General features: G+C 32.7%; 2 protein-coding genes across 2 annotated transcripts in view; both read left to right on the top strand.

Annotated features, from left to right (window-relative positions):
- The window catches only part of LOC110099816 (allantoinase), a 39689-nt gene extending 29447 nt beyond the window's left edge, over nt 1-10242 (top strand). The window contains exons 11-15 of the mRNA XM_020827104.2: nt 3487-3642; nt 3727-3837; nt 5064-5174; nt 7035-7133; nt 9771-10242. Coding sequence (XP_020682763.1) covers nt 3487-3642; nt 3727-3837; nt 5064-5174; nt 7035-7133; nt 9771-9899 — 606 coding nt within the window. The 3' untranslated portion in view covers nt 9900-10242. The remainder of the gene's footprint in view (nt 1-3486; nt 3643-3726; nt 3838-5063; nt 5175-7034; nt 7134-9770) is intronic.
- A 5298-nt stretch (nt 10243-15540) lies between these two features.
- LOC110099817 (MLO-like protein 14) lies at nt 15541-24377 on the top strand. The gene is made up of 15 exons (XM_020827106.2): nt 15541-16315; nt 17269-17326; nt 17478-17716; nt 17797-17913; nt 18110-18170; nt 20848-20942; nt 21181-21255; nt 21533-21618; nt 22562-22611; nt 22714-22754; nt 22894-23064; nt 23154-23189; nt 23325-23392; nt 23806-23866; nt 23961-24377. Exons 1-15 carry the CDS (start codon nt 16181-16183, stop codon nt 24375-24377), a joined length of 1710 nt encoding a protein of 569 aa, XP_020682765.1. The 5' UTR covers nt 15541-16180.
- Nucleotides 24378-24526: the final 149 nt, after the last annotated feature.

The following is a 24526-nucleotide window of genomic DNA, read 5'->3' as shown; positions in this document are numbered from 1 at the left end:
TGATGAGGAAACATTGGGAGTTATAAGCAGGTACACAAAGACCCCCATACACTTCTTTTTGGGCGTGGTGGAAGCATAGACCCCTCAGTTGCATTGTCTTACAGTATCATCATACATTCTTTCATTGGCGTAGTGCACATGCATAACAATCCCAAAGACGCCCCCTATGTGGAGAAGATGCTGGGAGACTGACAAAATTCATATTAAATTGATTTCTAGGGAATATAACACTAACATAAGAAAAATAAAAGAATGAAAATGGCAAAATGAGAACAAGTACTAAACTTACAATGATTGACATGGGACTTGTAAAGATCTCGGTAACTTGCCTACGAGCGCGAATAAACCTCTCTTTGCACTTAACTAAATTTCAATCATATAAGGTAACAAAAAGGACAATGTGAAACACCTGTTGGATTCTAACTCATGACACTCGCAATCGAATATGCAAAACATGCACAAGAGGATAGAATGTGAGCAATAATAAATTTATAATGCGAAGTCACATGTACATTCCAAGGGCAACATCTTCACGTAAACAATTGCTACATCAAACTCATCCATCCTAAATAGTCACATTCATGTGAATGGTTGCTGAACAAGACGAAATGGTCAATACTATTGCACATCATGGGTGTACTACTACTCTAATGATGCGTATATTAATTTTTAAAAAGGAAGCTCATACACCTCTTGTGACCAAGTTGTACGTCTCGTGAATGAATACTGCAACTTGTGAAAGAAATTTTTGAATGAAACAAAACAATTTACTATTGTGGGTGACAATTTGCTTAACCATTCTTATAAAATGCATGAGACTTGTCAAATCACGTAAAGAATCTTGTCCGCTCGTCCTCTAAATGTATTGACAATGTGCAAATGCATTGTGCAGTCGCGTAGAAGAACTTGCGAGTGTACTCTTGGATGAGCAAGCACACTATATATGCTCACCAAAGATCTTGCAAGTATGCAAGTGCGTAACGTAAGTGTATTAAAAAGCATGCAAATATGCAATGTAAATACATCAAAAAGTGTTTGCGACGCATTGCACTATTGAAATCAACACATGTATGCTCCTACCAATGCATCAAACTCTTAGATTTGAGGCCTGAGAATGCTTTGGGCGTTAAGATTAATGAACCCAAATTCTCACCGGCTATAAATAATGTGCGATGGCTTCAAAACTGTGATTATATTGAAACATCACAAATCTCTTCTTTTTAAAATTTAAGCTAGTTCGCATGTGCTACAATGAACGTGTTGAGTGTTTAAATTCAACATCTACTAATGCTATGGATCGAAAATAAGTTGAAATTAAATTGAATTTGCTCCAAGAATCGTGCATCATTCATGGAAGAATGAACAACTGATGTAGAACGAGAAGGGAGGGGGGTCATATGAATTTCAAATTCTAGGGGGGCGGAAAACCGGCGGCATGCATGGGTTTGGGGAGTGGATTGGTGGAGTTAATGCTCTCCTAAATTGAATTTCAGTTTTAGAAAGAGAGATAGTTACTCCAATTTAATTTGAAATTGATTGGGATTGATTTAAGGGGTTTCCGAATTTAATCCTAGATATTTAGGAAAGAATTTGAAATTTGAATTTGAATTCAAATCAAATTGATTCACTTTCCAAAATTATTTAGAATATTTTAGGAAAGTAGGCTATCAAAGCGAGATTGGCTCCAATCAAGAGAAAGAGGGGTTAATTGCCTTAATTGGTGGGATGTAGAATTAATTAAGGAGAGAATATGGAAAGGGGAGGGGCCGGCCATGGGTGGAGGGAAAGATAATGTCCACATTCGATATATGTGGATCAAGCATTAAATGGGATTGGGGGCATTAAATCTGAAATTAATTTCAGATTGAGAGTAATTGGAGGAGGCTCCCTAATGTATAATTTATTAAATTGGAAAAGTTTTGAAATTTAAATTTATTTAAATTCAAAATTGAATGACTTTCCAAATTAACAAAATCTAATTTAGGAAGGTAATCAAGAGGGAGTTTGGATGGATTTGAAATTCAAATTAGATTAATTTGAATTTAAAATCTTTCCAAATTAATGACAACCTAAATAAGGAAAGAGGAATTTTTGGAGGAAAGTGGGGCTAGGGAAGGAGGTGGTCTGATGAGTGGGTTGAACCATGGTTGATCTCGGCTAATGGGAAGAGGTAATGGAAAAGGTGGCGGTTAGGGTTGAAGTTGGGTGGGGTTAGTGAAAGGGGTGGCCACAAGGTGACCGGCGGCTTGGAGGGGGGAAAGGGGGAGGTGGCGGTTTAGGGAAATAAGGAAAAACAAAACAAAGAAAGAAAGAAAAAAGATAGAACCACGAGTCTTGGACTCTTTCGAAGATTGACGGGTGATGTGTTGCCCTTCACCAAGGGACTTCAAGCCACGAGCCCGGACCCATCCTGGGGCTGGTGGAAACTATGATTCCCTTCATAGGAATTCTCATTAACGTCCTACCAAAGAATAAAAGTGCAGAACAATTTTTTTATTAAAACTCCAACATCCCTAATACAAGAGAAGGAGCTTCTATATATAGGCCTCAAAAGAAACTAAAAGACAAATTTTTCCCTTGGGCTTACATAAGCAAGACTCTTAAATAAAAAGGGTAAAAAGGAAAATTGCAAAATTAAATCAAAATACAATTAATAAACTAAAATAAAACAGAGTGATCTCGGCCGTCGATCTTCGACCATTCCTTTGAATATCGTCCACCATCGGATGTCCGCGTCAACAACTATTATGAAAATTTGCAAATACTCTTTCAAATATGAAAGTCAAATTTATTTTTACATGATGTTTCTCAAGGATGCCCAAACAATGAATTCCAAATAATTCAATATAAAACCTATACTCACAAATGAACGTACAATTGTAAAATTGGCGAAGATATTTTATTTTTCGTTCATGATATGCTTTCAATGTCTTTTATAAAGAAAATTTATAATTTAAGTAGACCAAGAACTATGAAATTATACAATCTTAATTGGGTTTTGTCATCATTTCCCCTACCATCTACGTGATAAATTTAATATCCTATATCATTTTGTTGCTACAATATGCTAAGAGCTTAGTGTCTATCTAATGATTAGTAAAGTTCTCTCTCGTTACTGTGAAGGATAATTAATCATAGGGGCTTTTACCTATGAAATCCTGGATGTAAAAGTCCTCCCAAAATTAGGATGAATTCTATGGGCAGTGTCTTATTTTTAATTCAATTTGCCTCTTTGGTTGAAAATATTCTAAATCTTGCTGGCGAGAAGTTGGGGTGTGAATTTTCGAAGCCCTCATTTAATTGATATATTTTTTAGTAATAAACTAATAATAGGCCAACAAGCGTTTGTGTCAAAGAAACTCTTCTAAGTAGGATTTCTCTCTTTAAAGTAACCAAAAAAAAAATCTGTAGAGTTGGTTTATTGTCCTTATGTTTATTAGGGATGTATTTTTATGCTTTCATTTATAAAATTTCCATTATCATCAGGATGCCAAAAGTTCTGGAGCTAGCGTCAGTGTGGAAACATGTGCCCACTACTTGGCATTCTCGGCAGAGGAAATTCCAGATGGGGATACTCGATTTAAATGTGCTCCTCCCATACGTGATGAAGCCAATAGGCAAAAGTTGCGGGAGGCTCTTCTGGTAATGTAATCTCATCTGTGATGTTCTTCATATGTTATCTGCTTTGAATATTTACATGGCAATCTGAAAAGTGCTGCACTTCAGGAGGGCCACATTGACATGCTAAGTTCTGACCATTCACCATCAACACCGGAACTTAAACTTTTGAAGGAAGGTGATTTCTTAAGGGCATGGGGAGGAGTATCTTCTTTGCAGGTATGCTTATAATATTTAATTCTTTTGCTCATCTATTTCAACAGTTGCAATCTTTTTTTTTTCTTTTCAACTTTTGCGCTTAGTCCTATCGCATTACATGTACATTATACCTAAAATGAATTAGTCAATTCGTCTCATGTTAACTGGAAGGATAGCTATGCAAAGTTGTTAGAGAGCCATGTACAATATGCTAGTTCGTTATTATCCAAGGCTTCATTATTCCTTCTAATATGTTTTTGCTTAATGATGTCCCATCTTCCTTTAGTTTCTCTTAATTACGATGAAGAGGTTTACCTAAAAGGTTTCTAGGACAGTTTCAAGTAGCAAGGATTTTTTTTTTTGGTTATGGAGGTTTCTGATAGGAAATACTTGATTCCAAGTATTTACTAATCACTTTAGCCAAAGATCTCACAGCAAAACTGCTGTCCACAGCAGGAAATCAGCCAAACAGTGGGAAAAACACGAGAAAAATGATAGAAACACGAAGTACGAACTTGTATTTTACTAGAAGATGAAAGGAAAATAGCAAAGATACAAGGATCCTCTATTCGAGAGGAGGATCGCACTCTCCCAAGTCTCTAGAATACGATCTAGAGCCCAAATCAACAAGAAGAACAAGAGAAAACTTCAAAACAATCACATAACCCTAAACCACCCCATTACTCCCTACTTAATGCATACAATTCAAAATAGACACAAAAGGACCTAATTGCCCTCACTTCCCTTCGTTTTGGCTCCAAGAAACCATTTGAAATTCAAATGGGCCCCACCTCTAGCCTCCCTGCGCCGTCCGCTCCTTTCTCCGCCCGCCTCCTTCGGTAGACGCGAACCGGCCCGCTGGATTGGGCCGGCTGGACCGGTCCAGGGAGGACCGGTCTAACAGTTTCCTACCTCCAATTGTTATTCCCTTGACACGTAAGTTTTGACAGTATCTTTCACATATGCAATTGTGTGATCCATCTTCCAAACAGCCAACGTCAAGTAGTTATTAGTATAATATTGCTGCTTCTGCTATTTATTGTTGGCTCTATCTTCGCAGCTATTTTATGCGAGAAGTTATGAATATTATGACTTATTCAGCGCTAGCTTTACATAATTCTAATAATCTTTTTTGTATGTTAATACATGCCATTTCAAAGTTAATGCAAAAGTTGCCTGGCGTCAAAGGTTTTTTGAGTTTGCTTCGATAAATTAACTAATAAAACATCGGTTTCTTACTTTTTCAGTTTGATCTTCCTGCTACTTGGACTTATGGACAAAAATATGGAATAACGTTGAGCCACTTAGTTAAATTGTGGAGTGAGAAACCAGCTAAGTTTGCAGGCCAAGAACATAAGGTAAGTAATTTATTCCACTTTGAGATTACATTTCTTGAAAGAAAGATTAAAAAAAATGTATGGTTAGCACTGAAATGCAACTATCTGACTGAAAAAACAGCATGCCTCTGTAAGTTATTTAACTAGTATCCAACTGTGCTTACATCGAAAAGAATATTGCAGCACATGAGAATGATGGACCTTGCCATTATGAAGGATGCAGCAAACAATGGCAATCGGCATATGCCAGGAGCAAATTAATGCTCTTACCGTTTTGCGAACTATTTGTCATTTTCAATCTTCTACAAAAATAAGCAAAGTAATCTGTAATGCTACGATGATCTGCATTTCACCAATGATGCATGAAGGTGTGAAAATAAAAGTGGTAGATATAAAAATCACATAAAATAATGAATTTATTGTGTTTGGTTTAAATGAGGTTTGATTAAGGCTTAACATCTTAAACCGTTAGGTCAGTGGAGGTTGGAGAAAACTGAAAAATAGAAGTGCGGAGATCTATGCTATTCTTTGGTGCTAAACATATGCTAATAAGAAAGGAAAACTAAATATTACGACAGATATTTAATTTTAAGCAGACTCAAAATAATTTGATAGAATCCCAAGGAATAAGCCCCTAGGCAACCCAATGCGTGGGGCCTATAAGAAATGCTGGTACCGCTGCAATTACACATTAATTCCTGCTGGTCTCCAGCTATACTTGTCATCTGGTGAAGCCCGCTAGCTGCAGGGATGGCCGCCCGCTGCAGTCAGAAATTCAAGCCCACTAGCACACCTTCCATCCAGGGATGTGATAGGAAATACTTGAGTTCGCAAGTAACCCTAATGGGAAATACTTGAGTTTGCAAGCTAACCTAACAATATTTGATAAAAACAGCAAGAAAAATCAAGAACTCCAGTGAAAACAATCCAAAACAGTTGATTGTATTATAGGAATCAAATCAAAGCAAGCACAAAGCAAAGATACAATTGATCCTCAATTCGAGAGGAGGATCGTTCTCTTCCAATCTCTAGACGATGAGTCTAGAGCCCAAGACAGCAAAGAAAACTTCAAGAGAAACAATAATCAAGCATAACATTAACCCTAATTTTCATCATACTTAAGGCATGCAATTAAACAATAGAACCAAAAGACCAAAATGCCCATGCCGCCCCCTGCTTTGGCTCCAAGTTAGAATTTGAAAATCAAGTGGACCGCACCCTTCTCTCTTTCTCCTTTGTCGTGGCCCCCTTCCTACTATAAAACCAAACCGGCCCCATAGAAGGGGCCAGCTAGACCAGTCCACTAAGGACCGGTTTAACAGGATGTCACCATATATAATAAAAGGCAAAAACACGTTGTTTCTTTCCTTATTTCTCTGGAAAGAAGCAACAGCTGCCTACCGACGGGAAATTAATAAGCTTTCTAAGTGGTACTCACCAAACTATATCTGTGCTATTATGTATATTTTGTTCTTTGTTCAAAATGTCTTACTCATAACCGTACAATTTGATGTTGCAAGCTACACTGAGTTGGCATGGATGACCTTGACATGATACCCAATGGTCACTTTCAAATAAAAATAATAATCCATCAAAGCTCTATACACTTTTGATTGAAACAAAATATATCTAATGGAAACATTAACTGGTTTTAGGGCTGAATGCTAAATTGCTTGATATTTTTGCATCTCAATTATATATGTCTTAATTTTAGCTTATCTATAATATAATAGACATTTTCAATGAATATTAACTTATTTGGATTGTGAATTTTTGAAAAGTGCAAAAGCATGGCACTATGAGCAAATTTTAAACCAAACCAGCACATTCATACTCAATTGCGTTCTTCTATTAACATTTTTCTCCATTGTTTTAATTCAGGGGGCCATTGTGACTGGAAATGATGCTGACTTTGTGGTTTGGGAACCTGAAGTGGAATTTGATCTTGACGATAACTATAAAGTATTCAGTAAGAATCCGGTAAGAAGTTACATTCTATGAAAGATCAAATTTTCAGTTTCTATTTTGCAGTTCTCATCAGCCTCCTCCTCGCCCTTCCCCTCTAACCAATCCAGTCTCCCAGCTCGTAAAACAAACTGTTCTAGAATAATTTGCATTTTTAGGAGATCTCTCAAATTAAATTCTATATGGCAGGACCCATCATGTTCAACCATGAAAGTCATACTTGCAACCAAGCTTGAACAAATCATAGTTCCATAGTCTATAGAAGTATAACATACATTAGTTTCCCAACCTTTCATTAAAAACACAACCTAATTTCATTTATTTCATTATTTAGATATTCAATCTGCCCATGCTAGGAATGGGAATATTGATAAACTATAAAAGAAAAATTTTCCATCGTCGTCATCATCATCATCGGCCTTATCCTAAATATTAATGGTTATGGATCCTCATTTGCCATTCAATCTTGCTGAACAACATATATCAATGTTACATTAGGCCTACTTTCTTCTTCATAGTACTTCAACAATAATTTTATTGACCTGTCTAATGGGGTGCATTTTTTACTATTTATTTTACATGTTCAAATCAGCTATTTGTATTATCAACCATCTGATTTTTAATGGATGCTACTTTGACCATCTCTACTATATAATTATTCATCAATTTATCTTTCTGAGTTTTTTCACACTAATATCTTAACATCATATTTTTCACTAAGAGTAATTAGTTATTAGCCACGTTTTGTACTACCCGATAGTCAGATTCATATAATATAATTATCCTAATTCTAGTTTTATAAAGTTTATCTTTAAGGATTCCTGATATACTCTTCTCTCTTAAGACACTTTTTCATTTTATCATGTAAGTCTTTGCTTTGGATGTTATAGCCTAGTTATATCTGCAGTCTTATGCATAATAGTTCTAAGATATTTAAACTTATCACACCTAAGGCTTCATTTGGGATAGTTTTATTATTGCTTTGCTGTTCAGACTGCAACCACATTCTACTTTTTTTTTTTTTTGTTGCTTTTAAAAAATTTTGTATTAGGAAGCTACTTTTTTACAGCCGCTTTCAGAAAAGTTACTTTCCCCATAACAACTTTATAACTACTTTTACAAAAGCTAAATCCATCTCAAATGAATCCTAAGCATTAATATTTCGTAGAATAATTTTAATTGATGATTGCTAAATCATCGGAATATATGGAGTGTAATTTTAGTAGTAATAGACCTACTGAAGGGATTGTGACTTTGGGCGATCAAGTCATTAATAAGAGTTCACGTTTTAGATATCTTGGATCAATTGTTCAAAGTGATGGTGAAATAGATGGGGATATTATCAGCAGAATTCAAGTTGGATGGTTGAAGTGGAGGAATGCATCGGGCTTGTTATGTGATAGAAATGTACCCCTCAAACTTAAAGGAAAATTCTATAAGATGGTAGTGAGGCCTGCAATGCTTTATGGTGCCGAATGTTGGCCATTAAAAGAGAAGCATAATACTAAGTTAAGTGTGGCAGAGATGAGAATGCTCAGGTGGATGAGTGGCTTTACCCTTAGAGATAGGATACGAAATGAGCATATACGTGAAAAGGTTGGAGTAGCTCCAGTAGAAGATAAAATTAGAGAGAGTCGCCTTAGATGGTTTGGTCACATAAAACGACGGCCTTTCGATGACCCGGTTAGGAGAGTAGAGGTATTAGATTTGACTTATGTTAAGAAAGGTAGGGGTAGACCTAAAAAGACTTGGTTAGAAAATATTAGGAATGACCTTTCTTTAATAGGTTTAAATGAGAATTTGACTTTTAATAGAACACAATGGAGAAAAAGGATTCATGTAGCCGACCCCACGTAGTGGGATAAAGGCTTGATGTTGTTGTTGTTGTTGTTGTTGTTGATTGCTAAATCATACCTACATACAATATATATATCATATATTTGATCTTTATGTTTCAATTTATAAGCCCATTTATCTTCTAAATGTTTTCTCCATTGCTTGAACTATTTATTTATTTTAGCAATATTTCATTAATTATGTCATCTTCTATGAGTATATATACACTAATGCTCCTCACTTTGAACATCATTTACATCATTTGTTAGCTTCACACAGCCAATGCAAAAAGACTTGAACTTAATGTTGTTCCTTGATGAAATTCTATTACATAATTTGAAATTAATTGTTCACTCCAGTATTTCTAATGCTAGTCAACCATCATATATATTTTCAATTGCTTATCATATCTTTGATATGGACATTGATTTCATAACTCTCACCAAATCAATTCTCATAATACTCTATTATATACATTCTCAATATCAACAAAAATTAAAAGACTTTTTCTCTGATTTCCCTTATTTAAGATATGGACATTGATTTCTTAATTTTCACCAAATCAATTCTCATAATACTCTATTATGTATATTCTCAATATAAACGAAAATTAAAAGACTTTTTCTCTGCTTTTCTTTATTTTTCATATTGTTTGAACACAAAAATTGCTTTCATAAGTATCTTCTTTGCATGAAATTAAATTTATTATTTAAATTTTTTATAATTTTTCTTTGTTTATGTTTCGATATCAAAGCATGTGAATTTAATGCATCAACTGAAATAGGAGCATTTTCCTCATTCTTTGATTTTTTTCAGAGTATTTCAGCCTACATGGGAAAAAGGCTTTCAGGAAAAGTACTGGCTACTTTTGTCAGGGGAAATCTTGTTTTCAGTGATGGAATACATTCCCCAAAACCTTGTGGCGAAACAATTTTTGCCAAATAAACAGCAGCCACAGGATGCAGCCAAGTAGAATTCGTAGGGAGCTGATTTGTCAGTAAGACCGGGTACCCCTAAGAATAAAGCAGATCAGGAAAGCTGAATCATCATGCTCAGAGCAAAGCAAATTGTGATTCTTCTGCGTAAGATTCTGCCTAATTAGTTTGTGAAATTATTTTCAAGTGTCTAATGCATGCCTATTGTAAAATGTCCTTTAAATTACCAAAAATCAAATCTGGTAGTCTTCGTTGGAATCCTAAACTATGTGTGTTGATGTTGTTTGTAATGTAACTTGCCTATGATGATGGTTTCTTATGAGAATGAGATGTTTTCTTTAGTGTTATGATTATCTTGATGGATTTTGTTAATGTTGGAAGTTTTTTGATTCAGTGCGGCGCTTGTGATTCCCTGCTTAAGATCTGATTTGAAATTGTATCGTTGTTGTTTACTTTTCTGTCTTATTTTTCCTTCCAGTTTCAACCCTGTCGCTCAAGATGGACAATGACCAGGTTATTGTCGTGGATTGGTATAGGATTAAGGCCTCGTTTGGGATGGCTTAATTAGCGCCGTTTTCATTTTTTTTTTTTGGACATTTAGGCCAATTAAAGCAAACTCACACACACAACGCATACACATAGACTCGAACCTTGGACCTCTTAGTTGGAAGCCTAAGCTCTCAACCAATAGGCCAAGGAGAGTTGTGCACCGTTTTCATTTCGAAACGGGAAAAATACTTTCGGTAGTTATTTGGAAGCTTATTTATCAGCTGCATTGCTTAACTTATGCAAAGTAAAGCAAGCAATACATTAAACTTCATTTATCAGCTGCATTGTAGTTGAAGGACCTATTGAAAAGAACACAATGAGGTCCCAGCTCCCTAAAATACCAAAAATAGCTCCCTCAAATTAGAAGGAAAAAAAAAAAAAAAAACATCTGATATACATTTTTTTTAGACATTTAGGCATATTAAATCAGACTCACACACACATAGTATACACAAGACTTGAATCTATGATCTCTTAGTTGATAACGTAAGTTTCCAACCAACAGATCAAAATGAGTTGTGTGCATCTTATATACTGAAGGACCTATTGAAGGCAGCAACATTTCAGCAATTTTCAGCTGAAAATTATATGCAGAGGTCATATGAAATTCAAATAATTGCCTGCAACTCAAACGCCATATATTTTCTTGGCATTGTGAAAATATATTGTTAGTTTTAAGCAATTTAAGCACCTAAAATGATAGACAGTATCATATTTGTGAAAATGCAGAGTTGTTATCTAAGATTAAACCATGCAAATTAATGCATTTGTTATATGTTTTACCTTTTTGGTTGCTGTCAGAAGTTTTAAAAGCTATTGTTTGAATCACTTTTGAGGGATTGGTAGAGAGCTTTTTCTTCAACAAAAAAATAAAAAATCTTACATTTGAGGCATATTTTAGCCCATAAAACACTTAACAATTATTATTTAAACCGCTTTGACTCTTAATAGAATATAATGGAGATTTAATTTACCCGATATATTGGGATAAACGCTTGTTGTTGTTGTTGTGTGATTAAAGCTTCATTTGGAGAAGTTTTTAGTCATTACTTTTCCGCTATTTTAAAGAAAATTTTATACTAAAAGTTGTTTTAGAAAGCAAGAAAGCTGTCTAAAATTAAGCCTAAATTTCTCTGGCCTTAAAAAATGAGATTTTATATATATATATATATAATTAAGAGGAGTCAAAATAAAGAAATAAAATGAATCATATATTTCTTTATAGAAGAACTTAGATATATATATATAAAAGCAAATTATGAAAAAAAGGTATGAAATAAGTTTTTGAATTTTTTCATTCAAATAGCTTATAATTGTACTTTGTTTTTAATTTTTTTGCCACAAAACATCTAAATGTTTGGACATATTTGCAAAATAAATCTCCTTCCAACTAATAAATCATGCATTATTACCTCTCAAAATAATTTCAATTGATTTTTTTCCTACTACTAATCATTGACCTAAATAATTATGACAAGACTACATAAGCATTAATTTTATAATCATCATTATTGCTTCAATTATTTATGATTTAGATTTTATTTGAGATGATTTTTTATTGTTTCTTAAAACAATTTTTCATACAAAAATTAAATTTTTTGTACGAAAAAACTATTTTAAAAAATAATTAGAAAACAGTCACAAACAAAACTTTAGTTCAGAACAATTTCTCTTATATTTGTTCTTCTGAAATCTGTAGGTTGTGTGACTTCTAATTATACAAGAATCTAAAAAATAAAAATAAGAAAAAAAATAAACAAGAATCTATTTTGTTATAAGATTAGGGCTCAGAGCTGCCATTAACCTATTCTCTGTCGGTCCTCATCTTTGCCTATCATGTCGGCATTGCCACCATTTCATTTTTTTTTTAATAAAGATGGTAGACATATTAATTTCTTAATTTTGGATAAAGATTAAGGGTACGTTTGATACGATTATAATTTTTTTATAAAGATGATTGTAAAATTATCATGAGGAAAAATATTTTTTTCAAAAGCTACTATAAAAAATATTTTCCAAGCATATGAATTTTTTGAAAGTAGTAGTCAAACAGAATTATGATTGCGGTCTGAAATACAAAGCAGTAAAAAAGTTGTACTAAAATCTTCTGATTGCTACATTTTTCATATATTTAATATAAAATTAAACTCAATATTTTCATGTAATTAACATATAAATAGTTCTAAAATATATTTTTAATCAAGATTTATTATCACTTACAATCTCCAATAATTCAACTTACACATATAGTTGAAGGAATAAAGCTTCATCCCTTCAATAATTCAAACATTGTGAGAGCTTTTTGTCAAATCAAGCAATAGCTATATCCTTGTAGCTAGACAAGAGAATAAGAATAATAATAATAATAAAGGCAACTTTAATGGTATTGATGTTACAAGTTTCTAATGAAGAGAACTTTGAATATGGGCACATGCAACATAGGACTTAAGTTGCTAGATATTAAATTATATGTGCATTGGAAGTCAATATATATTCTCTATTAAGGCAACATGGTCCTAAGTTATTGGTGGCCTTGATTTAGCAAGGTAAAAATAGGGATGAGAATATTCAATTTTGAGTCAATTTAGGTTTTGTTTGAGGCAACTTTTAGGTTTCGTTTGGGACGACTTTTTTATTGCTTTTTTAATTAGTTTTTTTAGCACAAACATTAAAACATTTATACTAGACAGTCACTTTAAGAAGCAGTAATAAAGCTGTCCCAAGCGAAAACTTAATCACTGCTTTTTCATTGTTCTTAATGAATTTTTGTACTGTTGATCTTATAGATTACACTGAGTTGCATATTTTTGCCAATATGATATGCCTAAAAATTTAATAAAAATATTAAAAGTTAAATTAAATCAAAATGTCCTTTTTTAAGTTATAAGATTGTATTTAATATTCCAAAAAATATTAATTTTATTCCTATAAAAATGACTATCTATACTTCTTTAATTTTTATCTTATAAAATAATAAAAACTAAATCATAAATCAATAAAACAAATATTATGATTCAAGAAGGATCTCTTGTATTTTTTGTCAAATTTAGATGAGAATATTAGAATAAATTTTTTTGGCTTGCATGGCTAAATTTAGCTAATTGAGGCACTCAAAGGAGGTAATTAAAGATATGAGAAGTATTATATTCAAAAGCCTACTTCATATTACTATATCAAAAATTAACGCCTTAATTAGTTATAATTCTATTTAAGTTGAATTAAGGGCCTAATTATAGCTTTGTTAAAAATAGAAACTTCTCGAACTTGCATTATGAACTATCTACCAGGTGATCAATAAATAGATGACCCTTTTACCCTTGCTGGCCACTCATGCACATAATTATATGGAAAAAAAATTAAATGAAATCTTAGGGGATTTGCATATATATCTGATCAAATATTATATATATATATATATATATATATACCACTTAAAGCTCTTTACATGAAAAATATTACTAATACTAACTTATTTGAGTAATGCATACATTTTCATGATATGGTTTTGATGTGATTTTAAACACTAAAATGGTATATATGTAAATATAAATATTTAGATGTTAGATATATAAATACATAAAAATTTTATGATGTGACGTATGTTATCCTCTAATTTTTTAATAGACAAAATGCAAATGTTGTGTTATAAGATGAGAAATAGAGGTATATATTTTGTAAATATTTTATTAAAAATATTTAAAATTTATCTCATTCTTCTTTATCTCGGATGATTAATTATTATTTTTTTCTTTATTTTCTTATTTTTATTACTTCAGCACAACTCCTTGAATTAAAATCTTTTTTTTTCTTAATAAATGAGTGGCTTACATGCTAACTTAGGATCATAAAACTTAGTTCGAAGTTATTTAATTAGTTAAATTCAAACTCAAACTGATGTTAACTTAAAATCATCACTCTATACAAAGTTAACTGCTAAAAAAATCATTTTAAAGAGAATAAAAAACCTATTTGTGTTCATGAATAAATATAATCTAACATAAAAAAGAACAATTATACTCCCACATAATCACATGCTAAATAATTTTGTAATTGAGCTTATTATCAAAGCTTAATCAAATTTCTTGATGAGTTTGTAAACAAGTTTTAAATAATATTATTCATAATCATAAATAAATCAAACATTAAGTTATTCAAGCAAGTTCATTTATCAAATGAATATTTAGAAAAGTGTTCAAACTTATTCAAATAATTAATTGAACATTCATAAATAAGCTCTCTAAGTTGAGACATCAGTAATTTGTTGAGTCTTTAAGTTATTCTTAGCCCTAATAAAGGAGAGGTATGTGGACTTGGAAGGAAGGAGCGAAAGTTTGTGATGCCCTAGCTTAAAGGCTCCTTAATCAAATAGAGTTCAAGGCAGTGTGCAAAGCCAGCAATAATGTGAGATTATCGATTTAATTAAAGCAGAGGTAGAGTCACACGATTTTCATCGTAGGTAAAGGCATAACAAAGATTTAGCTTAAGGAGTTCAAGGACTTGGGTTCGGATTTAGGCCTTGGTGATTTGAAGTTGATCCAGATCTTAAATTGGCTTGCTTCATCAAATTCATAAATCCATATCCACTTCTACCTAGAGGCAAAGGTGAGGCAAACAAGAGTAAAAAGAGATGCAAAGTACAAAAATTATGCTAAAAAGCAACATCCAATTCCCTGGTATTATTTAAAGAGTATAATAGACAAGCTTAACTCAATCTAACATTCTACAAATAAAGAAATATAATGTTACATTAAGGAATGTAGCCTTCAAGTTCAATAATTATGGCCAGATGTCCACCATTAACATATTTTATAAGATATATTTCTCTTGAGAAGCCTCTAAAGCTATAAGGGCTAAGATGTACTTTTTTATTGTGATCATCAACAAATATTTGTAGTGAATTTATCTACAAGTTGTTGGTTAAAAAAGTTGTTTATCCATGCCATAATTTTGAGTTATATATTTTATAACTAATTATTCATCAACTTAAAAATCATTTGCAATAGTTAGGAAAAATATGGCTCTTTGATATATATAATTATCACATATTTACAGTCAAGGAAAGTCCTGCATGTGGAGGCTTACTTATGGCTACAACTTCTACACCAATGAATCCAAGGGCCTCTATGTTGCTTTGTGGGATTAAGCGGCTTTGAATGCACTATTTGCTTCCTTCTTGTGAGCCTAAAACCAGTTGATTGAACGCAGAAAGCAAAACAAGAAGAAACTTCTTCCTTGCTGTCTTTCAGTCACTCTCTCGTTTACACGCGCGCACAGCTGGGAGTTTCAGATATCGCTTTTTTTTTTCTTTCCTTCCTGTTTTCTCCCGCCCAGCTGGTAGCTTTTCCGCTGGAGAACGAAGAACGCAAAGAAAGAGTCTTTTTCATTGAAGTTTAACGCGGGATCTGCCAAACGCACAGAATCAAATCAAAGGTCTCGTCTTTGCTACACTGAGCTTCATTGCTTCGCAACTCGAGTACTGAAAAATGTGATCGAGAAGTTATTTTTGAAACAGACAATTTTCCAAAGCGGCTGCTTTGAGCTTCATTTTCCCTTCTAGATTCTTGAATCCTCCTCCAAAAAAGAACCTTTTTTGTCTCTTTGAAGCTTGCATTTGTACTATGAGGTGAAATTTAAAGTACAAAAGAATTGATTTGGGAATGTGCGACCATTAGATAAAATACATCTGGGAAGAAAACGGAGATTCTTGGATTTTCTTATCTTTTCTTCGGTTCTTAGGTTTTGATGCTTGAAATGTCAAGAGGAAGTCTGGAGATGCGTTCACTTGCTCTGACCCCTACTTGGTCAGTTTCAACTGTGCTAACCATTTTTGTATTTGTCTCTCTGCTCGTGGAGCGTTCTATCCATCGGTTGAGCTCTGTAAGAGTTTCCTCTTCTTTTCTTTTAGTATGTGTGTTATTCAGATTCTTGTCTTCTTCTCACTTTGCCACACTCTACTAATCCAAAGTGTTCTTCCATTGATGGTTTTTTAAAGCATTAGTTTCTTTTCAATTTTTTTATTCAGCTAAGGTTTTTTTTGAGGAATTATTTCTCATGATTTCCTTTTACTTGGAAAAATGATTTCTACTACATTTACTTCATGTGTACTGTACAATACTTGGGTTAAAGTGCTGGGAACGCATGAACTTAAGGCCCTTCCTTGTGTAGATTGCTGTTTTCATGGATACTCATCTCTTATTCAACAAAAAAAAAATTTATATATGTGAAACATGAAGATTTCCTATTTTGAATTCTGAAAAATGAAGCCCCAAGCGATCTATTTGCTTGAAGAAAATGAGTTCCATGAAATCGTGTTGCAAGAATTTTGTTTTGCCTAGTCTTTTGATTGTACTAAGCGGGTTGTAGATGTGTGAAAATATACAAGTTTAATAAATTGTTTTAAGGCGCTCCATGCGCTGTTGGATTTTTGAACATTTGGATTCTTAAGATTTTCTGGATTTTTTTAAGTGCTCCTCGCATACTTGATGAGAGATGCATTCCTTTGTCATAATATCTCTCTCCCAAAGGGCCTAGGTAGGAATTTGATTCTGTTGAAGATGAAACACATGGCTAGTTTTTTCTGTCTCACTGTTTTTTGTGCTCTCCTTTGATTTTGTCATTGTTGATTATTTTGATTTTAATGCACAATTTTCAGAAACGGTCATCTTATTTCAATTCATAATGCTTATGTCTGCTACCGTAAATGGTTGTAATTCAATGAACGATTTTCGTAATCCAAGTTTCAATTAGAATTACATGACTCTTGCTTTATTTTCTTCTTTTTTTTTTACTAACTTTTCTGTTGTAAGTACTTATGGTGCTCATACTTCTAGTGGTTGAAGAAGACCCACAGAAATCCACTATTTGAAGCTTTGGAGAAAATGAAAGAAGGTAGCTAATCCCTCAAGAGTTATGAACGGCTTATTCATTTTTAACTCATTTTTCCCATGTGACTAATCAAATGTAACAGTGAAATATAGCAGAAACACAAAAAATTGAGAAGATATATTTCTATTAATAGGATGTTTATCTTTTCCTGCAGAAATGATGTTACTTGGATTTATATCACTTTTGTTGGCAGCCACTTCAAGAACAGTTTCAAACATTTGTATCGATTCAATGTTCTATAATAGTAAATTCTCCCCTTGTAAAAAATCAGAGGTAGAAGACACTACAGATTTCGAAACCGTATCACCTCATGTTGATAGGAAGCTTATGGATTTATCTCTTCATCATTTCCTAAGGAGAATTTTGAGTGATACTGAAAAGACATGTCAAGAGGTGCACCATGAAACTATAAAAAATATAGAACTATTTACATATTTGTTTAGTTTCCAGTCCTAAAAGCTTGATTTGTGTAGGGCCATGAGCCTTTTGTTTCATATGAAGGTCTGGAGCAACTCCACCGGTTTATATTTGTCATGGCTATAACCCATGTATCCTATAGTTGCTTAACTATGTTACTGGCCATAGTGAAGGTTAGTATATAGAATTATGACTTTTTCTATGCATGTATTCAAAAAAAAAAAAAATTCAGCAAAGCTATATATATGGTATACATTGGCTGATTATTGTGGCTCAACATATCCTCATTAGGAAACATAACTAATGTTTGATTTTATTGTAATCTTTATGTAGTGTTTATCTAATTTTTTGTTTTTTGCATCTTTACAGATTCATACTTGGAGGCATTGGGAAGAAGAGGCTCATAAGGATCCTTATGATTCATATGATGGTATAATATTGAGCCTAGATTTATTAAACAAAGTATAATTGTTGGGTAAACTATGATAGAGTGATAAAGATTCTAATTGGTTAGTGCTAGGAGAATTTTTGGGTCGAGATGTGTTTTAAAATTCCTATGTTTATTTTGAGATGACTATAATACATGAATAATCACTCCACTCTTGTATTGCATACATTTAAAAGCAAGTCAAGGTGGTTTTAAAATCCGTCATAATTAAATTTTGATCCTAATATTCTAATCCATTTTTTCTTTTAGTGCTACTACTGGTATTATTATAATGTTACATGGAAAAATGTTTAGCATAGTAGAGAGAAAACAATGATTGGTTAGACAGTTGTTGCCTCTAAATTCAGTTTTAATTAATATTTATTATGTTGGTTAACATTGTTGATTGAAAACTTCATTTCATGTTTTACATTATGGATTTCTTCCCCACTAAGAGGACCATAGAAGCAAGGTATTTTTTGCTTGAACCAATAGAAAGTATTATGCTGATTTAGTTTTATTTCTACAGTGAATGTATAGTTCAGTTTATTCGCCACCAACAACAACAACAACATCAAGCCTTTATCCCATTATGTGGGGTCGGCTACATGAGCTAAATCATTACTACTATCTCTTTGCTTGGCTAACTTATACATATATCTTTCTTCCTCTTCAATATCTAATCTATTATATAATTCATTAAAAGCTAAAATCTTTGCATTGCATATTGCTTTCTTAGATCCCTTGCAAGCCTCTTTATATCTTTCTCGATTATCAGAATTTTTACATCTAAACTAATTTTTATAACAAATCTTCTAAATTTTTATCTTTTTTTGCACATTTTGATTCCACCACCAATTTTTTTTAGTTTTTTACTATTATGAGCTTTTTCCTTTGATACTCCAAGCATATTTTTTACAATATTCTTAATATCATTAGCTACTTTTTTCCACATAAGTTAGCCTCCTCATGTAGATAAAAATTTTTAAAATCTAGATTCTTACTCTCAAAAATATTTTTATTAATATTTTTTAAATGCTTCAATCTAATCCTTGAACAGTGATTTACTTTATTTTTTATTTTATGCACATTCATATTAAAGTCCAAAACTACTAAGCGGTGCTACGTACATAAACTTTCACTTGGAATAACTTTATAATCTTTATAATCTAAACAATCTATTTTTTTATTAGAAAATAATCAATTTGAGTTTTACTATATTTATTCTTACAAGTGATGAGATGCTCGTCTTTTTTCTTAAAATTAAAGTAAAATCTAGAATTGGCTTTATATTAGTTCAGTTTATTCACCATTATATCTTTTAATTTTTATAATAAATCTAGAATCAGCTTAAATGGTGGAAGCTGCAAGATAATTGCCAACTAATTTCTTATGTCATCGTCCCACGAATGGGAGATTGTCTTATCAATATTCAAAAGTACTCCGTTTTTTAATCAAATCAAGTATTCCTCAACAATGCATCATCAATCCAAATTCAAGATGGACGGCTCTCTCATATTCATATTAAGGATTAGGCTATGATTGGGGAGTTTAAGTAGATAAAAGGGATTTTAATTGGGTTTTGTAGGCTTGAGCAGAGAGAAGAGGGGTGGGATCAAGATATTATGTTAGCTTTTAAATTAGGGAAGAATTAGTTAAAGATGTTGGAGAAGATTGTCTCAATCAACAAATTGGGTTGCAAGAGGTAGGCTAATCATTAGTTGGCTAGGGGATACTTTAGGGTTTTAGGTCTTAGTTGGATAGAGATAATATGTGGAGATTAGGATTAATTTTAGATCTTTGGTTTTAGTTTTGTAGGGGCAAAGAGGCACGCAAGTGGACAAAATCATCTTGGAAATTTCAAGAGATAGAGTGGTAGGACTGAATAATTACATCAAGCAAACCACAAAGATGAGGAAGCAATCATAGCAAATAAACAAGCATCAGCATACACAAGATTTATATAATTCAATTATGTCCAACCGCACAAATATCAAATATTTACTAAATTTTAAGGAGGTATTAAGGGGTATTACATGCCATATAAATAGGAGATGATTTCACTACCAAAGATGCATCTACTTGTTGTCCACAATTATGAATCTAACAAAGATGCTTACAAAAGTCTATTGCATATTGGGTGTTAAGAGAGACAACAACACCTGTTGTGTTCGAAGACACCAAATAAAAGAAACAACCACCTGTTATGAGTAGAGGACAAGAGGTATAAAAGAAGTAAACATCCTTTCCACATACTTTCTTTCGAATATTGTGGACCTACGAAAGTCGACTTCCTCCCTCTCGTTGTATAGGATTGAAATAAGTACCACTTTCTTTGTTGATGTTAGTCACTCGATCATCCCTCCCAATATGTTTAAAAGAGCCACTAAAGCTTTCTCATTCAAAATTCACTATTAAGAGGAGTTTACATGCTATATTAGGAGTTGACCCTCAACTCTTCTTTTTTATATAAATGGGATGGCCCTCAATCTATTGACCTTGAACTCTTGATGTTATTCTGTGGTTCATCATATTTGCTCATATATTATATTTCCATTTAAAATTTAGTTGTCCTTTCCTAACAAGAATATAATTGTAAAAAAATCATAACAAACATTGTAAAATATAGTTGCCATTATCTCACGGCTAATTCAGTATTCTCAAATTTCTTCCTACACAGAAATCACAAGAGCACTAACAATGAGGAGGCAGTTATCATTTGTGACGGCTCATACTTCAAAACCTTGGAGCAGAAACAGCTTTGTCATATGGGTGGTTGGTGTTTCTAATCCTTGCATCCATGACTCCAAATGAACTCTCATGATCTTTAATTTAGGCTTTGTTTGGGATGGCTTTTTTATTGCTTCTTAAAACAACTTTTTAGGATAAAAATTAAATTTTTGTACAACAAAGTTGTTTTAAGAAGCAGTAAAAAAGCCATCCCAAACGAACCTTACTAACGCATTCATGCTTACTCACTGTACAATAATGTTTCTCATCATAATTTTTATAGACATGTTTCTTTCGTCAATTTGGACGGTCTGTGGTGCGGGCTGATTACCTTACACTGCGCAGAGGTTTCATTATGGTATAATTTACTCTAATGTTGTCATGCTGCAATTTTGTTCTTTCTGGTTCATGAGCTTTACTTTTTCCTCCAATTTGGACAAAAATGACTTTCTTCTGGTTTCATATTTTCATAATCCTCTTCATGGTTTATTTGAATTATAAGCAGAAAAAAGAAAATGTGAGACAATCTTGTGTAGGACTTCCAGGCAGCTACTTTATGATTCTTATCCTTAGCTATGCTGTGTTCACTTTGTAATAACTTCTTTGATCGCTTATTCATGAACTTCTATTGGCAGAACCACAATCTTACAGCAAGATATGATTTCCATAGCTATATGATACGCTCAATGGAGGAAGAATTCAAGATGATTGTTGGTGTTAGGTAAGTTGAAATTTGCCTCTATCACTTCTCACCATGACAATGCAACTCAAAAGAAGAATATTTATGTTCATATTGGTGAATTATATACAAATCCCCATTAAACATTCTCCCATAATAGATTTCAAAATTCTCATCTCTTAATTTTTTTTAGCATAAAGAATTATGTATTTGATAATAAGATTAAAAAAATAACTCTCATTATTATAACACATTTCCAAAGGAAAAAACTTCATTTTATGTTTCGAGATGCATAGAATATTGAATGTATGTTTCGCAAAGATAAATTAAAATTTCATTAAACAAATTTTTATAAAACATAAATAGCTAATAATCAAAGCATTTTTGGTGTGGTAATTCTCATGATGAAATTGGAAAGTAAATAAAATCTGTATTTATATCTATATATCTATGTATTATGCAGTAAAGAAAAGTAGATAAGCTATCTGAAAGTCCTTTTTCAAACTGTGTTCTCTAATCATTTTCAGATTTAAAAATTATAAAGAGAGGAAAAATCTCTCATCTAAGAATTTCTAAAGAGATATTTTTCATTTCTTTTTTATTTTTTTAATCTAAAAAGTAAGAATGAATATAATTAAAATGAAGCTAAAGAATAGGAGCCATTTAACTGTGCTTGAACCCAAAAAAATCTTTTTAAATTATTTTTAGAAGTGCATTGGAATTTGAAGATTTTTTAATTATATTCTTCTCCCCCAAAAAAATCTATCTTCTCATATTTGATTTTTGATATGAGAAGTATGATATAAATTTCCTCTCTTGCATTTAAGACTTTATATTTATTTTCCTATGACTCTATTAAGTAATTCATATTTAAATCTTTTATATAATAAATTCATTTTATGTATTTTTCCATGATACAAATTTATCTGTAGACCTTCAATTCTTAAAATGTCTTTGATCTTTTCTTTGTCTGAATTATTTGCAGTGTACCTTTATGGGGATTTGTAGTGGCTTTCATGTTGTTTAATGTAAATGGTTTGTATAAAGCTATTACCTCTCCTTTGCTACCCAATTATTCAGAGATGATAAGTTATTTCAGTTCTGTTTTGACACTTACACTGAAGTGTAATGTTGCAGGTTCTAACCTTTACTTTTGGATAGCTATTATACCTATCACTGTAAGTGCTAGACCATTTGCATAGAGAATTCCTATTTTTCTTAATTGGAAAGAAGATGGGGAGTTAGATTCTGACAGTCTACTTAACTTTCTCAGCTTGTACTTATAGTTGATTCTGACAGTCTACTTAACTTTCTCAGCTTGTACTTATAGTTGGTGCAAAGCTGCAGCATGTAATTGCCACTCTAGCACTGGAGAGTGCAGGCATAACTGAAAATTTAACCAGCTCTAGATTAAAGCCTAGAGATGCCCTTTTTTGGTTCAAAAAACCTGAACTTTTGTTATCTCTGATCCATTTCATTCTTTTCCAGGTTGGTAACTTATCTAATATCAGTAAGAATGTATTTATAGGTTTATTTGTTTTATAGAATTTTGTTAATCTCCATGTTAATTGTTGCAGAATGCATTTGAACTGGCTTCATTTTTCTGGTTCTGGGTACTCTTCTGACTCTTTTGTTTTACAATTACTTAGGCCCCTCGCTTTCTTGTATGTGATTCATGAACTAGCAGTTTTTTCCTGAAAATTTTCTATGGAATTTGCTTAAGGCTAATTATTTTTTAGTATTGACAGTGGCAGTTTGGGTATGATTCTTGCTTTCTCAGGAACCATTGGTTGGTGTATGCGCGTCTCATATTAGGGTACACAAGTATAATTGCAGTCATATTTTTTAATATTTACGCACATAACACCGAAATCTTTCTTATTAACAAAATTAAGGCTTCGTTTGAGATGGTTTTGTTATTGCTTTTAAAGCAGCTTCTTAGTAAAAAAATAAATTTTTTACTAGGAAGCTGCTTTAAGAAGCAGAAAGAAAGCCGTCTTAAACGAAACCTAATACTTGGAGGTAGGAGGGTGTTAGCTCTTTCAATAATCAAGATTTTAATTTATGGATGAAATTGCCCTCTTTCTTCTTAAGGGGTCAAATCTAGGATCTCTTCTTAAGAGATCAATGACAATATCACTTCACCAAATGGTTTTAGTATGTTTTACTCTTCATTTATGTATGTTTGCTTGATGATTATATGTTTCTTTTGCTTCTTTTTTTCTGAAGGTTTGCTGGACAGTTCCTTTGTAGTTACAGTACATTGCCTCTCTATGCATTAGTCACTCAGGTGATTTTTATGAACTTGATTTCTGGCTTGAAATAATAGATCACTGAAACTATTATTAGTTTGTTAGTTAATGTGAAATCTGTATAAATTTCAGATGGGAACAAACTACAAGGCTGCACTAATACCACACAGGATTAGAGAGACAATGCATGGTTGGGGCAAAGCCGCAAGGAGAAGGAGAAAGCACCGGCGAGGGATATCTGAATCAACAATACATACAGAAACAAACACGATTGACTCAATTGAAGAAGATGACCAAGACCTGTTCGAGGAATCCACCGAAAACCAGTATGTGCAAATTGAGTTGCAGCCAGCTACTATCATTGCTACAAACGCTACTGTAACTCCAATGGCCAGTGATCATTCTACAATTCATAGCTTAGAATCCATCCATGGAGGTGCCAGTGTGCCGCTGCTGAAATCATCTTTCTCGGTTCCGTCTTCGCCGTTACTCTCTGGACGGGGAAGAAAGATTTCTAGATCAGCTTCAATGCCTGCATGGGGACTATGACTTATACATATAGATGCATACATAGAAGAATGATATGGATAAAAGGAGAAAGGTAATTAGAAATGTTTTGAACCTTTATAGTACATTTCCTTAGTATTGTGACTGTATAGGCGGGGAACTCATTGTTGGTAAACTTGCACCCAATGTTT

The sequence above is a fragment of the Dendrobium catenatum genome, unplaced genomic scaffold, assembly GCF_001605985.2.
Source record: "Dendrobium catenatum unplaced genomic scaffold, ASM160598v2 fragScaff_scaffold_1608, whole genome shotgun sequence".
Taxonomy (NCBI): Eukaryota; Viridiplantae; Streptophyta; class Magnoliopsida; order Asparagales; family Orchidaceae; genus Dendrobium; species Dendrobium catenatum.
Note: the sequence above shows the minus strand (reverse complement) of the source record. Positions and strands in the feature narration are given on the sequence as shown.

Bases quoted from the DNA above. Each gene is read 5' to 3' on its own strand.
- LOC110099817 (XM_020827106.2), top strand. From the start codon at position 16,181: ATGCTTGAAATGTCAAGAGGAAGTCTGGAGATGCGTTCACTTGCTCTG. The intron at 17,717-17,796 runs GTGCACCATGAA...TGATTTGTGTAG, and splicing joins CTGAAAAGACATGTCAAGAG to GGCCATGAGCCTTTTGTTTC. The intron at 22,755-22,893 runs GTAAGTGCTAGA...TAACTTTCTCAG, and splicing joins TAGCTATTATACCTATCACT to CTTGTACTTATAGTTGGTGC.